This window comes from Oncorhynchus masou, chromosome 17, assembly GCF_036934945.1.
Source record: "Oncorhynchus masou masou isolate Uvic2021 chromosome 17, UVic_Omas_1.1, whole genome shotgun sequence".
In the NCBI taxonomy this organism is placed as follows: domain Eukaryota; kingdom Metazoa; phylum Chordata; class Actinopteri; order Salmoniformes; family Salmonidae; genus Oncorhynchus; species Oncorhynchus masou.
Window position 1 is genome coordinate 22,851,684 of NC_088228.1, and position 16,749 is coordinate 22,868,432.

The 16,749-nt window shown below is 46.8% G+C and overlaps 1 protein-coding gene across 2 annotated transcripts in view; it reads left to right on the plus strand.

Moving 5' to 3' along the window:
* Nucleotides 1-12,649, plus strand: part of LOC135558712 (zinc finger SWIM domain-containing protein 5-like) — a 48,054-nt gene extending 35,405 nt beyond the window's left edge. Inside the window, exons 3-13 of one of the 2 annotated variants that reach the window (XM_064992767.1) lie at nt 121-269; nt 439-589; nt 2,103-2,279; nt 2,559-2,735; nt 3,135-3,281; nt 3,465-3,602; nt 4,794-5,051; nt 5,726-5,861; nt 6,715-6,872; nt 7,042-7,205; nt 7,368-12,649. In XM_064992767.1, coding sequence (XP_064848839.1) covers nt 121-269; nt 439-589; nt 2,103-2,279; nt 2,559-2,735; nt 3,135-3,281; nt 3,465-3,602; nt 4,794-5,051; nt 5,726-5,861; nt 6,715-6,872; nt 7,042-7,205; nt 7,368-8,312 — 2,600 coding nt within the window. In that variant the 3' untranslated portion in view covers nt 8,313-12,649. The remainder of the gene's footprint in view (nt 1-120; nt 270-438; nt 590-2,102; nt 2,280-2,558; nt 2,736-3,134; nt 3,282-3,464; nt 3,603-4,793; nt 5,052-5,725; nt 5,862-6,714; nt 6,873-7,041; nt 7,206-7,367) is intronic. The other variant, XM_064992768.1, reaches the window with a different exon arrangement.
* The last annotated feature ends 4,100 nt before the right edge of the window (nt 12,650-16,749 follow it).

The window sequence follows — 16,749 nt, forward strand, 5'->3', positions numbered from 1 at the left end:
ATTGGAGGTGCATCTGGCTGTGATTATTGATATAATGCATGTTTTGGGGCCTGCTAGCTTTAGTTGTGGTTTTTAATTCATCCTTGGTCTGACATTGTCTCTTTCTGTTTGTGTTCCCAGGGGCCCCGGACCCCACGGCAGGGGCCAGCATTGATGACGACAACTGCTGGCACCTGGATGAGGAGCAGGTCAGGGAGCAGGTCAAACTGTTCCTGTCCCAGGGAGGGTACTACGGCTCCGGGAAGCAGCTCAACTCCATGTTTGCCAAGGTACATACGTCTGCCCTGTCTGCCTGTCTGTCTGTCTGCCCTGTCTGTCTGTCTGCCCTGTCTGCCTGTCTGTCTGTCTGCCCTGTCTGTCTGTCTCTGCATACATGAATATTCAGTATCAAAATCTATGCTGGATGACTTATTGTATATTAATTCATGTTTTCTGTAGGTGCGAGAAATGCTGCGGATGCGTGACTCTAACGGTGCCAGGATGTTGACCCTGATCACGGAACAGTTCATGGCCGACCCTCGCCTCTCTCTGTGGCGGCAGCAGGGGACTGGCATGACAGACAAGTGTCGGCAGCTATGGGACGAACTGGGTAAGTCCCTCTCACTTCCTTAAATATACAGTGTAGAGCACCAATTTGCACAGAACAAATCAAATTTTATTTATAACATGCGCCGAATACAACCTTACAGTAAAATGCTTACTTTCAAGCCCTTAACCAACAATGCAGTTTTAAGAAAAATATGATTAAAAATAAGAAATAAAAGTAACAAAAAAAGTAAACAAAATAATTAAAGAGCAGCAGTAAAATAACAATAGCGGAGACTATATACAGGGGGTACCGGTACAGAGTTAATGTGTGGGGGCAACGGTTAGTTGGGGTAATATGATGTAACACTGTTGATTGTGAGTTGCTATTAGCGTGTATGTTGTGGATTATAATGCATCGCAGAAGGCTATAAATGCATACATAATGCATTATGAAGAGGGTATTGATAGGAAGTGTTTCTGACCAACTGTCTCATTGCTTGATTTGGGTCAGTTGAAAAAAAATATGCCCTTGTCCAAAGCAGTGTGTGTCGTTCACAGTTGGTCAGTCGCTTAGGTAGCAGGTAGTAAAGGTACACCTGAAAAACCTTTCGGCTCAAAGAGCAATTCCAAACGGAATGTGGCCTCGCCACTTCAGTCAGCACAGCTATGTAACTGTTACCTAACTGGAAAGCCAACATGATACGCATGGTGTGAGGGATCTCTCTCCCCCCATGCATGCTGCCATAGCAGTGGATCAGTCAGTGCTGGAGCCAGTGGGTGTGATTGTGCAGCAGTCCAGCAGTGCATACATTAGGGTCAGGCACTCACCTCTATTGGGATTGCATGAAACGGGCCCGGGATCAATGGGGTTTTCAACCTCCCCGGTATTGATCGGAGCATTTAAAAGGGGTCGATGACTGCAGATCCTGAGGAGGTTCATTGGAGAGCAACAGCAGAGCAGAGAGAGGTTTGCTCTGCCTCTCTCCCTCTTCAGGGACACACAACTGAACAGCAGAACCCTGGCTCAGGGGTAATGTTTAGTTACCGGGGAGCGACAGGACAGGGCTCTCTGATTGGCTAGGACTGCCACAGGATGATCACCGAAGCGGCCAATCGAATGTGCTATTGTTGGGGGGGGGGGGGGGGGGTGCTTTAAAGCAACCGTGCTGCACTCTCGTGGGCTGTTAGTACCAGAAGCTGTCCGTGTGGTCAGCAGTGAGCTAACAAAGTGCTCTGAAACGAGGGTTTAAAAGGTAGTGAGAAGCAGGGGGTGAATACTGGTAATTTGTTACCTTTGTGATAGGAAGGGATGTGAGGGGTAAACTAGTTCCCTTCCCTGAGTCTTTACTACTAAGGATCTGTCTAACGTGCCGGTGCCTTTGTTTTAAAGATGTGACTGTAATACAGTTCAACCCGGACCACAACATACACCGCTAACTTTTATGACCCGTTCACAATATTACCATAGAAGGACATGATCTATCTATGGACCCTCTCCTCCACACCTAAATAGTCAAACGTTATTGGTTATTCCGCCCATTGACCTTTACCCCTGGACCTTTATCCTTCCCCAGGTGCCCTGTGGGTGTGCATCGTGCTGAACCCGCACTGTAAGAGCGAGGAGAAGAGCGGCTGGCTGAAGCAGCTGAAGAAGTGGGGCGACATGGACATCTGTCCCCTGGAGGACGGCAACTACGGCAGTGAGTTGCCCAACATTACCAACGCTCTGCCACAGAGCAACTTCGCCCAGGGTCAGTCGCAGTCTGGAGTCACATACATATAGAATACACATGTATACTGTTATATACACACACTGGGCCTGTAAACTGTCACTAGAATGCATTTTATTTCCCAAACCATGATTCTGATACAGTGGTGAAAGTTGACTGTAGTTACCGTAGTAATCCTGAGTATATTGTACTCAAAGTACTCATCGATAGATCTCCATTGCTGAGTGTTACCATACAGTATGTCCAACGGACTGCGGTCTAACTTTCCCCTTCCGTCCCTCCCTGTGTCCCCCCCTCCAGACTCCCTGGCCCGGCCCAGACGGACAGTGTTCACGCGGGCCATGGAGGCCTGTGATCTCCACTGGCAGGACAGCCACCTGCAGAGGATCATCAGCTGTGACTACTACATGTCCCCAGCCTACCAGAGAGAGGGAGAGAGTCTGCTCTTCAACCCCCAGGGCCTGCCTCTATGGCTAGGTGAGAATGAAATGGCCTGCTCAGTAACACACTCTCAGCACTAGATATTATATTCATTCAAGATGATATCGGGAGGCCATCTCAGTATATTTATTAACACCATGTACACAGACGCATATAACGGACGCACGCACACACGCTGGCCCAGCTGCCGGCAGGAGTTAAAGCCATGATGCTGGTGTGTTTTCCTATCTGTAACACCACCACATTATTTGTGTCATAAGCCTCCTTTAATTCCACTTCCACTGAACCCTGGAGCTGGAGTAAACATCTTCTGGGGGAAGATTTGTCCTCATTCTGCACAACTTAAGCCCGGATAGAGGGAGTGGGTGTCTTCTGCTGAGGCTGCCGGCATGGGTGTGCTGTTGCTGAGCCACTGTCATGTGACTTGTGTCGTAGATCACGTCCCCACAGCGTGTGCGCGGGTCGATGCCCTGCGTTCCCATGGTTACCCCCGCGAGGCGCTGCGGTTGGGCGTGGCCATCATCAACACACTCCGGCTGCAGCAGCACCGCCAGCTGGACATCTACAAGCACCAGAAGAAAGGTAGCACCCCCTGTCTGCCTGGAGGCAGTTCACTGTTCTCATTAGTAGGTCCCAGTGTTTTTCCTGGTTATGTGACCTGATGAGGGAAAAACTCTGAGCCCTACGTAACAGAACGAATACGTTTGATTTTTTTATACAGCGTTTGATCTTGTTGTAACCATGCTGTGTTCCTGTGTGTGTCAGAGCTGCTTCAGAGGGGGACAACCAGCACAACTAACCTGGAGGGCTGGGTGGGACACCCCCTGGATCCCATCGGCTGTCTCTTCACCACCCTCACTGAGACCTGCCGGGTGGAGGACGACAACGCTATGGACACTGGAGGTACGCATCTGGCCAAGCCCTGTCTAGGCAACATTTACAGTCCTCATCAATCAAACTGGTAAAAATGAGGTCAGTCCAACAACCACCACTGATCAAGGCCGTCCCCTGGCAAAGTCACCCATATAGAACAGTCCCATACAATTTGGGGCCACGGCAACTAGCACCGATTTCACTCTTAACATGAATAAAATCAATCACCATTTGCATTCCATACGTCCAATAGCCCAGCCAGACACAGATCAGGAATTTGGTACCGCCTATACTTACAAACCTACAGGGAGGCATTGTGTGCCGAAACAATACTGGCGAGTGGTACGGTGAGGGGGCTAGAGAGAGAGACAGAGAGAGAGGGTGTGTTAGAGAGACACAGAGAGAGAGGGAGAGTGTGTGTGGATTATAATTTATAGGGTCATCCTCACAGTCCTTTGTTTGACTCTGGTGAGCAGCTGGAAACATCTGGTAGGGGGCAGGGTTTAACTTGAATTCTGACCAATCAGGGGTCTTTACACATCAGAACCAACAACAGCAGCTGCAGCTAGTCAGAAGAGCCAGAGCCATAACAGTGGAAAGAGGAAAACATGGAGGCTATCATGGTTACAGTATGAGAACTAACCCGGGCAGCAAAGGGATTCCACATGGTTAAATCCACCTTGGAGCTGATCTCACACATGCCAAAAAGCCTAGAAGCCCAAGGCTTACATCCAATGGACGTTCCATTGGAGAAGAGATGTTGTTTGATCCAGCGGCACGATTGGAGAATCCTGAACCCCCCCCCATAATAAACAGGATTGTTGTAGAGAGGGAGGAATAATTTGCCAGGGGGATTTAAGTGTGAGCCTCCCGTGGGTTGGGTCTGAGTCCTTGTCAGCAGATGTTAGTGTTTTTCCGGGACCTCAGGGACACTTCTCTCTCTCTGGTGCTGCCTGGCATCCACAGCTGCCTGTGTGGGAGACTGGGAGTTAGAGAGAGAGGCTCCTGTCTCTGTCAGCTGCTCTCCATACCCAGCACCTTTCAGCCCCACCCCCAATAAAAATAAACTAGGCAGCCATTTTGGATTATTGTTAGCATCTAGCAATATCTCATCATCCTGCTCAACCGCCATTGCAAACCGTTTGAATAAAGGTTTAATAAAATAGAATGGAATCTCACTTCCATGACCATCCCTGTAAAGTAAAAACCTCTCTTCGTCAGACTCTGGAGAGCACAAGCCCCCGGTATACCACCACGTGCCTGTGTGGGGTTGCCCAGATGGTGGGGAGTCCTACCTGGCGCTGGCCCTGGAGGTGGCCCTGATGGGCATGGGGCAGCAGAGGGTGATGCCTGAAGGCCTCTATGCCCAGGACAAGGTGTGTCGGAACGAGGAGCAGATCGTGGCCAAGCTGCAGGAGATGGAGCTGGATGATCTGCTGGTCCAGACGCTGAGGAAACAGGCCATCCTCCTACTGGAAGGTATGAAGACAAGATTCATTTTATTATTGTCCTCTGCTCATCTCATTTCATCCTCTATCCCCTTTCTGTTCCCTTCAATCTCCACCTCTCTTTGTCTCACTTATCCTCCCTCACTCTCCTGTTCTCTTCTTTCACCCTCTGTCTCCCTCTTTCTATCTGCCCTGCTTGCTGCCTCCCCTTCTCCCTTCCTCTTTTCCTCTCACCCTATCTCTTTAGCTCTCCCATCCCATCCCTCTCTCCCACCTCTCTCCCTTCCACAGATCCTGCCTCGCAACACTCAGCTGAAAATGGATCTCAACCCTGGCCTTTACCACGTCTATCCCCTTCCTTCCCTTTCCCCATGCTAGCTATGCTATAGCCCACCCCCATCTTGGGCTTTGGGGAACGTTAGCTGTGTAACCCTAGAGCAGACATCTGTCTCGCTGCTAGGGACGAGAGATTTGGTTAATGCCCAACGGGCAGTGAGTGTGTGGTTTCCGGTTTGCTCTCGCCCCCATCAGGTTGAGAGAGGTATATATTGCTGTTACTTTGAGGCATGGTTTGTTAAAACCGGTAGACTTTGACTATTCACCAAGAAACGGAGCCAAATCAGAAAGGGAAGATTCCCGGTTCCGGTGTGTGTATGTTGCTGGACAATTCTGATGTATCGTGTCTGTCCGTCCTTCTCTGTTCAGGAGGTCCCTTCAGTGGCCTTGGTGATGTCATCCACAGGGAGAGTGTTCCCATGCACACCTTTGCCAAGTACCTGCTCTCAGCCTTGCTGCCCCACGACGCAGACCTGGCCTACAAACTCGCATTGAAGGCCATGAGGTGAGATCCCATAAAACCTTCTAGCATGTATTCCAAAAACAGAACATATGAATCCTGAAGGTTGAACGTACTGTAAGTTGTAAAATAATATTGAATTGAATATAATTTTGCAACATTCAGGATTTGATCACATTTTATGATCAAAATAGTGTGATCCTCCTATCTTGCTGCAACAGCGTGTGTCTGAGAAAGGGCTCTATTTGTACCTTGTTTTGAAGGATGAATCCCTATGACTGCATAATCCCCATTTGCCTTGCAGAGTCATTATCCCACTGAGGCTCCTCAGGGTCCCGGCTAATACACAATCAATAACACGACTCGGAGCTGCACACACACGGTGCATGTGTAGACTTCGTGAGCAGAGAACTAATGCAGCTATACAGCCTTGAGATTGGATGAGCCAGCGTTAATCTGAGGATGATACCTATAATCATGCTGTAGGGGGGGGGGGGGGTCTGCATGCCCACATCCATACACACATATGCAGTCAGAGCCAGCCCTAGCCTTTTGGGGGGCATAATTTGAAATGTTGATAGCTGGCTAGACTCATTTATTCAATAATAAACCAAAGAAATGCAATCTGGCATGGGCTAATTAATGACTGTCGGTGACTGAGATAGCAAGAGAAAAACTGCTGATGCACAATCAAATTGTGTATTCTACTATTCTAACTCAGCGGTAAGTTGAGACCCTGACTGAGTTCCTAAAAAAAACTTGGTCGGGGTTGATCCGTGGGCCTACGAAAGGGGTGCGGGCCACCAGTTGCCCATTTTGAATAGAAAACATTTTCATAGTAGTCATAACTCATCTAATCACTGTCTCTCTTCTCTCATTGTCTGTCTGTACCCTCTAGGCTCCCTGTGTTAGAGTCGATGGCGCCCTCGGGAGACTTGGGTCACCCCCACCATGGCATCAGCATGGTGCCCAGCCGCTACCCGCGCTGGTTCACCCTGGGCCACCTGGAGTCTCAGCAGTGTGAACTGGCCTCTACCATGCTCACCGCAGCCAAAGGTCAGCTCTACTTACATACACACAGACACACCCCATCAGCCAAAACGCACAACCATACCACTATCAGAGAAACGCCCCTATGCCCTTCTGTACCACTACAGAACACCACATACAAACCGTTGGATGAGAAATGTTTTTGGACCTAATGTTGTGTTGTTTGTACCTCCAGGAGATATGTTGAGATTGCGGACGGTGCTGGAGGCCATCCAGAAGAACATCCACTCCTCCTCCCTCATCTTCAAACTGGCCCAGGATGCCTTCAAGATCGCCACTCCGTCTGACAACCCCCCAGACATCACCCTGCTCAATGTAGCTCTGGAGCTGGGCCTGCAGGTACTGAGGGATAGCTAGTAGGGTCTGGTGTGTGGGGCATGGGGGGGTGTGCATGTGCGCAGGGATGTCTTGGATGAAATGTTCTGGCGGGTAAGTGTTGAATTGCTGTACGGTCGGCCTTTTCTAACATGCCTCAATGTGTGTCTCTCTCTCTCTCTGCAGGTGATGAGGATGACCCTCTCCACTCTGAACTGGAGACGCAGGGAGATGGTGCGCTGGCTGGTCACCTGTGCCACAGAGGTGGGTCTGCGAGCGCTGGTGAGCATCCTCCAGAGCTGGTACACCCTGTTCACCCCCACCGAGGCCACCAGCATCGTAGCAGCCACCGTCATGTCCCACAACACCATCCTGCGCCTCAGCCTGGACTACCCCCAGAGAGAGGAGCTGGCAAGCTGCGCCCGGACCCTGGCCCTGCAGTGTTCCATGAAGGACCCCCAGAACTGTGCCCTCTCGGCCCTCACGCTCTGCGAGAAGGACCACATCGCCTTCGAGACGGCCTACCAGATCGTCATCGACGCCGCCTCCACAGGCATGACGTACTCTCAGCTGTTCACCATCGCCCGCTACATGGAGCACCGCGGCTACCCGCTTCGAGCCTTCAAGCTGGCCTCGCTGGCCATGACCCACCTCAACCTGGCTTACAACCAGGACACCCACCCGGCCATCAACGACGTGCTCTGGGCCTGCGCCCTTTCCCACTCGCTGGGCAAGAACGAGCTGGCCGCCATCATCCCCCTGGTGGTGAAGAGCGTGCACTGCGCCACCGTGCTCTCGGACATCCTGCGTCGCTGCACCATGACGGCCCCGGGCCTGGCCGGTATCCCCGGGCGACGGAACTCTGGGAAGCTCATGTCCACGGACAAGGCTCCGCTCCGGCAGCTGCTGGACGCCACTATCAGCGCCTACATCAACACAACCCACTCCCGGCTCACTCACATCAGCCCCAGACACTACGGAGAGTTCATAGAGTTCCTCAGTAAGGCCAGAGAGACCTTCCTACTGGCCCAGGACGGACACATCCAGTTTGCCCAGTTTATAGACAACCTCAAACAGATCTACAAGGGCAAGAAGAAACTCATGATGTTGGTACGGGAACGCTTCGGCTGAACCCCAACAGGACGGGCAATAAAGGATCTACTTTTAGTACTACTTACTCATTTATTTAAGTTTTCATACATTTTCTCTTTTTTTTGTCACTCTTGTGGCAAATTTTGTACGTCTGTTTTTGTTTTTGTCTTTTTATTTTCTCGTGAGCAGCAACCACTGTTTGTTTTAGTATGAAAAAGATTGTGATGATGATGATAAAATCGTTGAGGTGGCACATAATGAAAAACCAAATGATGTATGGGGTGTTTTGAGCCAGGGAATGTCTGCTGTCTGCTGTGGGGAGTTACTTAGTGGGGTTTGAAGGAGAGAGAACTTGTCATTCCAAAAACCAGAGATGTGGACTTGAGTCACGTGACTTGGGACTTGTGTACTACTCTAGTCACACCTTTTGCGACTTGAGACTTGACAAAAAGAAAAAATACTTGCCACTCGACTTCGACTGGAACATCTATGACTCGTGACTTAACTTGGACTTCAACCGTTTGACTCGAGAGAGACTAGATTTGTCATCTCACCCACTATGTTAGGCTCTCTGTCCTTTATATCGGAGTGCTGCAGGTTATGTGTCTTGACCAATCAGATTCACGGAAATCACAGGTTTGCGCAGGCCGGGCACAAAGCACTTCCTCTAGCAAAGCTCGCGCCGCTCCGCTGTCCTCCGATATTTATTTAGCAAACGTGACAACGCATCACTCCCGACATACACAAGCAAGAACTCTTCACAGAAATGTTGCTGCAGCCTACACCTACACTGTATGGGATGAAAATGAGCCTGATCCACTAGGCTACTGATAACAAGCGCAGCTGCATAGGCTACAGCCAATGCGCCCTGTACCCCTTTGCCCTCTGGCCAGGGTAAACGAAGTGGTTAAGTTATGTAGCCTATGTATAGCCTGCTTATTTATGCAAATGTGAATGTGATCAAATTTGGTTTAGGCTATATTTAAACTTGGGCTGGCTGGCTAGGCTACCTTGACCTTTTCAATCCAAAATGGTTAACTGAAATGAATCAAACAACACAATACTGATTACATAAATATACTGCGTGAGTTACTTTTTAATTGCAGTTGCTGCTTAGGCCTATACGATGCAAACCTGCATAAAGCAAGCTCAGCCCTGTGAGTTCTAGTGTCCAATTGCAGTGGTTGTGTCTGTGTAAAGGAACGCTGTAAAATCAAATTAATATTAACAAGTACAAGGTTGCTGCAGTTTGACAGGGTTTTCATCCTCTCTAGGGCCAGGTGTTTTTTCCAGAAATGTTAAAACCGTGTGGCCAGTTTAGAACATATCTGTATACCTAGGTGGCAGGTAGCCTAGTGGTTAAGCGCGTTGGGCCATAAACTGAAAAGTCATTGGTTTGAATCCCCGAGCTGACTAGGTGAAAAATCTGTTGATGTGCCCTTCAACAAGGCACTTAACCCTAATTGCTCTGTATAAGATGGTCTGCTAAATGACAGAAATGGTCCCACTTCCATATGAATCCCTTTTTACAACTACTAATGAATCACTTTCAGCCACTGTCAGGGTCCTGATTTATACCTGGTTAGATGACCAGATTAGGAAAAGCTCCAAGCCCCAGGGAAAATAATCTGCCCCACCACTCTGGGACCGGTGGTGTGCCTCTGCATCAGGGCCTCATAGGTCACAAACATCATTGCATGTGGGTCCAAACTCATTGATGCAGTTGCAATGAAATTGGGATAAACCACTTAATAATTGATTAACAGACTCAAAACCCAAAATTAGGGACCTGAGCTGTGGAACTTGCCCATTATTATTTGTGACTTGACTCTAAGGTTAAGACTTGAGACTTGCTTAGGACTTGTGACTTGGTCCCATCTCTGCCAGAAACACTGAAGCACATAGTGTTAACTTACTGTCATACCTCGATCGTATTCCAAGGACCAGCTTTAAACTTTCCCTGTTAAAAGGCCTCGTTTCAAGGCACTATGTTTGGAGGAGGTGGGATGTGTATCCAATGGCCCAGTGCCCTAAGTCTAAATCTACCAGATTCATCAGGCACATACAGAGTCCTCAGACTTGACCAAGCCTCTCACCCTCTCCCACATGTATTCTCCTCCTTCCTCGGGTGTAGCCTGATCGATTTGTCTGGTATCTTGTATTATTTCTAGCGAAGGTACCTTTCAAAAAGAGCGAAGCGTACAGAGAGAGAGAGAGAGAGAGAGCCGTGTTGCTTCAGATTGGTATTAGATCATGGCGAGATTGATTGGCTGGCCTTGTTGCCTGAGAATGATACTGCCACTGTGGATCTTAGACTGTGAGGTGGAGTGCCTGGTGTTGTCGGGATTTGGGGTTGTAACATACATGTTGAAATACCATTGCTGAAAAACATCTTGTATCTTTCATAGCAAAGCGTGTATGAACGCGTACTTTCAAACAACATGCGTTGGTGTAGACAGTTGGTGTTTAGTATTCCACATACAACCGTAACTATACGTATCAACCTCTCAGAGCCTGTGGGAAAGTGTTTTTGATATGGCAGTGACCGCTTGACATTTAGCAGTAGTACTATTGTTATACAAGCAATTGACACATTTCATGTACTCAACACCATTCTGTCTGCTTGAGCAATTATTTATCGATCATTAAAATAATCTGTGTGTGAATGAATACTATTAATACAGACATAGACAGCATATAATTATATTTAATATACGAAAAATAGGAATATTAGACAGAAGACACATTGAGACTATGAAAACCGTTCCATGTCAGCTTCCACATTCCATTGTTGCCACCTCTACCAAGCTCGGCAGGTGGTCTGGGGCCGCAGATGGGGGGTTGGGGTTGGAAGCGATATGGTCAAGAAAGGATGACGAAAAACAAAATAAAAGAGACGAGATGCTAAACTCAGTTCTCAGGGAATCACTTCAAGAAACAAAAACAAAAAAGTAGTAGCATAAGCATTTAAGATATTGTAAATATAAAAGTGTCAATTCAGAAAATTGTAAAGTTATAATTATTTATGATAACTGTATGTTTTAGTTTTTTGGGATACTTGAATTTGTTGTGGGCTGGGAATGTGATGACAGTAAGACTAAAAGACTTCAAGACATTTCTCAGGTGCTCCTGTGTACATTTTTCAGAATTTTTGTTTCAATGTTTTATTTGTATGTTTGGTTTAGTTTTTGCAACGTGTTTTTCTAAGAGGAAGCACGTCATTTCTAAATTTGGGGAAAAAAGAAGGCATACCATTGTGTACAGAAAGCAACCTGACTATGCAGAAACCACTTGATGGTTTGGTCCCCTTCTCCGGAGTCACCCAGACGAATGTCTGAGGGGGGCTAGCCACTATCCTAGAGGGGACAGACAAGGCACGACACAGCATGTTTGTATTTGTACCGAGCCTGCACATGCTGCAATTTGGGACAGACTTTGCCTTTGACCGATCAATGTACGATGACTTTCTTTGGACTTAAGCCTTTAGTGTCTTCTCAAAGTACCTGTGTCAGGGCCTGACATGGCAATGAGAGTTTAGGGAGAACAACAGTCCAAAAGAAATGAAAATAAAAACCCTGCATGCCCTACACCAAGGAAGGAACTGGCAGATAATATGAATGGGTGTCTGTGTGCCCCCCCCCCCCCAAAACATCCTCTCTTTATATTTCTTCATGATTTTAAGCCCCGGCCATGCTCTGAACCATTCTCTACAACCCTTATTGAGCAGTTGAGTTATTCTGCTCCATCCTTGCTTCCATTGCTGGTCTTAATTCCTTTTTAAAATAGGTTTTTTTCCTCTCGCTTTTGCAACATCCTCTGTTTTTTCATTCACTAGCTACCGCACTACTTGAACCTGAGAGGACAGGAGAGGACAAAACAAGCAGGTTAATGTAAAGCTGCCTGTTTATATACACACTTCAAACAACAAGCATTTTCCTATCGCTGAAGTAGTTGGTCCTACGGCATTGCAAAAAAAAAATAAGAAAAAAATGGAGAAAAAAACTCCTCTGGCTTAATTTCTTTCTTTCCCATACTCGTTGTCTATATGTGTTAACTGTACCAGTGTTTTCACCTGTCCCTAGAATTTAGAAGGAAATAATAATCGCTGGTAGAGCTTGTTCGCTAGTTCATCTACTGTTTGATTTTGATTTAAGGGAAAGTGTTTGTTGCCTCTTTGTGCTACTGATTTATATAAAAGGTATCCAGTATTTGTTGCCACAAAAGTATAGTTCATCAACACTTTTTTGTTTGTGCAACCTCTTGAGCAAATGTCTTTCAAACAAAAATGTATTACTATTTATGTAACGCTACTACCATTTTATATAATTTGTGTTGGAATCTCAGTGCTTTTCTATGAATAAAGTGTGAAACACGTATATTGACTCCTGCTGCTCTCTGAGAACTGGCTTCTCTTAGATGTTGCTCAATTAGTATATCAATAATACATAAGAAGGGATCACTTCAGGTAGGTTATCCAATTAGTAATGCCACACGTAGTTTACCAGACTTCACAACAACACTGTTCTGAGAAGGGATCAGATACAATTATCACTGTTCATGTGTAGCTCTGATTTCTCCTCTAAGACACTTTCTCAGCTCATTGCAATTCTTAATCGTTCGGGAATTCACAGAGCTAAACCTGTGAATCAGGTCATAAAGAATCCTAAGTGTGCATGTGAGAGACAGGCAGCACATCTCCAGCCCAGATTGATTGCCTCCGTAAATGAGCTTATTAATTATCGCAGCAGATGGCTCACCACTGTCTGATTCACATTCTATTCTCAATATAACACCCCAACACTACCACAATCTGTTCAATTACTGCACCTCACCCCCCCCCCCTCCTACATATGGAATAGGACTGACTGAATTCCATAAATCCCTTTTAGGTTGATCCGGACTGATATTGAACGTGATGACTGACCGGTTCGAATAGCTGTACTGTTAACCTAATAATCTATTCTAGAGGATTGTGTTTTTTTCCTCCTCTGGCTTTCTGCTGCTGTAGGAGACAATCTATTACACTGCAAACACCATGAAGACCAAACTACACAGCTTCTCCTCTGCATTATCCAGGGGGCAGTGCTTCACAGATGGGCTCCGTCGTTGTGTTTTGGACAGGGAGCACAGAGCGGGTTCACTCTTGAGAGAAGCAGCCAGAGAGCGAGAGGAAGAGAGCGGCTGCCTTGCCTGGCAGGCCAGCACAGCAGAGTGGATGAAATGTGGAGCGGATTGGGCCTGACTCCATTGGGGAGTATTTGTGTTCCTGTAGAGGGGGCTGATTTAGCTGAAGTGGCATGTATGGAAGAGACAGATGAGTAATTGGCTTCCCCACCTTGCTGTGTGGTTACTGCTGAGGCTGTCAGCTGGGGGAGAGAGAGAGCAGGCATTGAGGTGAGACGAACACTGGACTGCACAGACAGAGCACCAGATTGCTTATGTGGTCCTGAAGGCAGGTGCTTCGTTCGAACAATAGGGCTGAGCTGTATGTTCATTAGTAGACGATTGGTCGACCCCAGCAAGGACCGACAGGGTGAGGAAATTACCCCGGTGGTCAAGTCCACCTCCAAATATGCCCAAACTCAAGCCCTGAGAGCACTCTGTTACCAACTGGTTGGCAGTTGTCTGTTAAAAAGTTCTCTCTCTGCACCTTGGATGGCAGGTTGTGCTGTCAGCGATATCAGACATCTCGTTCTTCAGGGAGCTGATTTGAAGAGCTTTGTTCTGCCACTCTGACTTCCCAGAATCCCTCAGTCATTTGGGTGTGTGAGGAGCTGGGCAGGGAGGATTAGTGGGGTGAGGAAAGGTTTGGGGGAAGTTTGGGGGAGAGCTAACAGAAAAGGGGGGGAACTGCAATAGCCCTGTGATTCCATCCATTCCAAACTATTCTTTGCATCATTTTGGATTGGATTGAATTCTATAATGAGAAATGCTGGGGTGTGGGGGGAGATCCCTGTGGTCTCAGCTGTGGAAAGGGAATGAGGGTTACCTAGTCAGTTGTTCAACTGAATTCATTCAACTGAAATGTGTCTTCCGAACAATAGAGATGATGGTGATGGATGAGTCAAGGCTGGAGCACAGGGAGTTAGGCTCCCTCTGATAGTGGAGATGGATTACACAGACACATCTACCTCCATGTACTGATAATGTGACTGGAGCAAACAGCACATATACACTCTGACCTATTTCGGGCTTTCTGGTCTCTAAAGCTAGGGTGACTGACTGACAAGCATCATTTTTTTCATCGCCCACTTTGTGTAACAGCACAATTCAAACAGTGTGGATCTATTCAAATCAAATCGGATTGTATTTGTCATTGAATACAACAGGTGTAGACTTTACTTACGAGCCCTTTCCCAACTATGCAGAGTTAAAAAGTATGAAAAATAGAAATAAAAAAGGAAATAGTGACACAATAAATACAATAACGAGGCTGTATACAAGGAGTACCAGTAAGGAGTCAATGTGCAGGGGTAAGAGGTAGTCGAGGTAATTCAGTATGTACATGTGGGTAGGGGTAAAAGTAACTAGGCAATGAGGATATATAATAAACAGACTAACAGCAGCATATGTGAAGAGTGAAAGTGTGTGTGTCTGGTGTCAATATGCATGTGTGTGTTTTGTGTGTGTGTGACCGTAGTGTGTGTTGGAGTGTGTATAGAGTGGGTGCAACAACAACAAAAGGGTGTCAATGTAAATAGCCCGGGTGGCCATTTGATGAACTGTTCAGCATTTTTATGACTTGGGGGTAGAAGCTGTTCAGGAGCCTTTTAGTCTCAGACTTGGCGCTCTGGTACCGCTTGCTGTGCAGTAGCAGAGAGAACAGTCTAAAGTCTTTGACAATTTTTAGGGGCTTCCTCTGACACTGCTTGGTATATTACGCATTAGTCTACCGTTTACAAGGCACAGTGACCTTGACACAATGAACTATACATGGCAGTGGCTTTTCAAAAGCACTGGTCCCAAGATGGAATCCACAGGGCAGTGCAGAGACAGTGTCACCATCACATTGCATTGCCACGAAATATTGTCTTCACTTTTTCTACAGCGGCTACAGTAACATTAGTGCCAGCCTGCGACTCCTCACCTATATACAGTCAGAAGTCTGGTTTGAGTTTCTCCATTGCCCTATGTTAATATTTCAAATCAATCACAAAGGCAGCCCATACCCTCCCATCTGATAAAGCTCTGATAGTACCAGTCCCTGACAAATGATGTAAAGCCTGCTGTCTCCAGGAGAAGATTGGATTTTCAGGTCTGCTGATTTGCTGCGAGATTGAGCCTGAGTCCCCCCACCTCAATCCATCCCCCTGGTCCTCTTCGTAAGGAGACCTTGGGGGATTGAGCTTTTTTTGAGCACAAGATTCATTGTTGCAATTAAAAATAATGCCTGAAAACCCCATGAGGTAACACACACACACACACACTTTTATACAAATACATACAAAACATATACACACTTCTAGAAGAAACAAGAAACCATAGCCTTGCTATTTGTCCTTAAACAACGAAGCGTTGAGTGACAGCATCTCGAGTCCTATGGCCTTAATATATATTTTATTTGTCTTTACTTTCCCAGCGGTTTACAGGCAACAGCCCCTCACAACACAATCAAGGTCAGTCTAATCCTGCATTGTGACAACAACGTGTCGTCTGTGTCCAAATGAAAAGGAGAGCACCGCCGCCACGACAGCTGCTGCTTGAGTGTCGTCCATCCAACCAGGAGCCTCCTGAATCGCTTCCCCAAGCCATGTTTCACCCAAGTTTCCTCTAGGTTCAGATGGAGGATCAGCTTCCCCTCTCCCAATCCTGACCTTAACCATACGTAGGGAAAATGCTCAATTCAACCTACCGCAGAGGAGCATACGTACAAGGAGAAAAACTGTCCAATACTCAAAACATCACGTGACGAAATGTTTTTGTGGAATCCTATTCCCACCATTCCAACAACAAAAACAAATGGATTTGTACGGATCTACTTCTCTCTACTACTTAGCTGCCTTTCATAGACAAACACCCATAGGGATTAACTACTTTTATGCCTTGTGTAAAATGCAGTCTGTAATGATAATCACTTCCCTTTAAGCCAAAAGCAGTAATAAAATAGAGCCTTTTCCCAATTTCAAAAATGTGTTTGTTCAACGTGGAAACAAATTAAGTCCGGACAGATTAGTTCTGGCACTAAACTGGTTTGAACAAAGTCATGTACAGTATGCCAGCCACACCCGACCCCCACTCCCTCGCTACATCTCATTTGTAATTGAAGGGTTTCCATAGTAATCGCAAGCACCAGTGGTATTGCCGTCGATGTGTAGATGGAAGATTGCTGGTTAGAGAAAACCTGGAGTGAACTGCAGAGCGCAATATCTAGAGGGCACAATAAGATGAGCCAATAGTTCCCGATTAGGGTGTGTCAGAGGCAAAACACATCCAATAGAAATCCAATAGAATTTATTTGATTAATTTGAAATAAAGG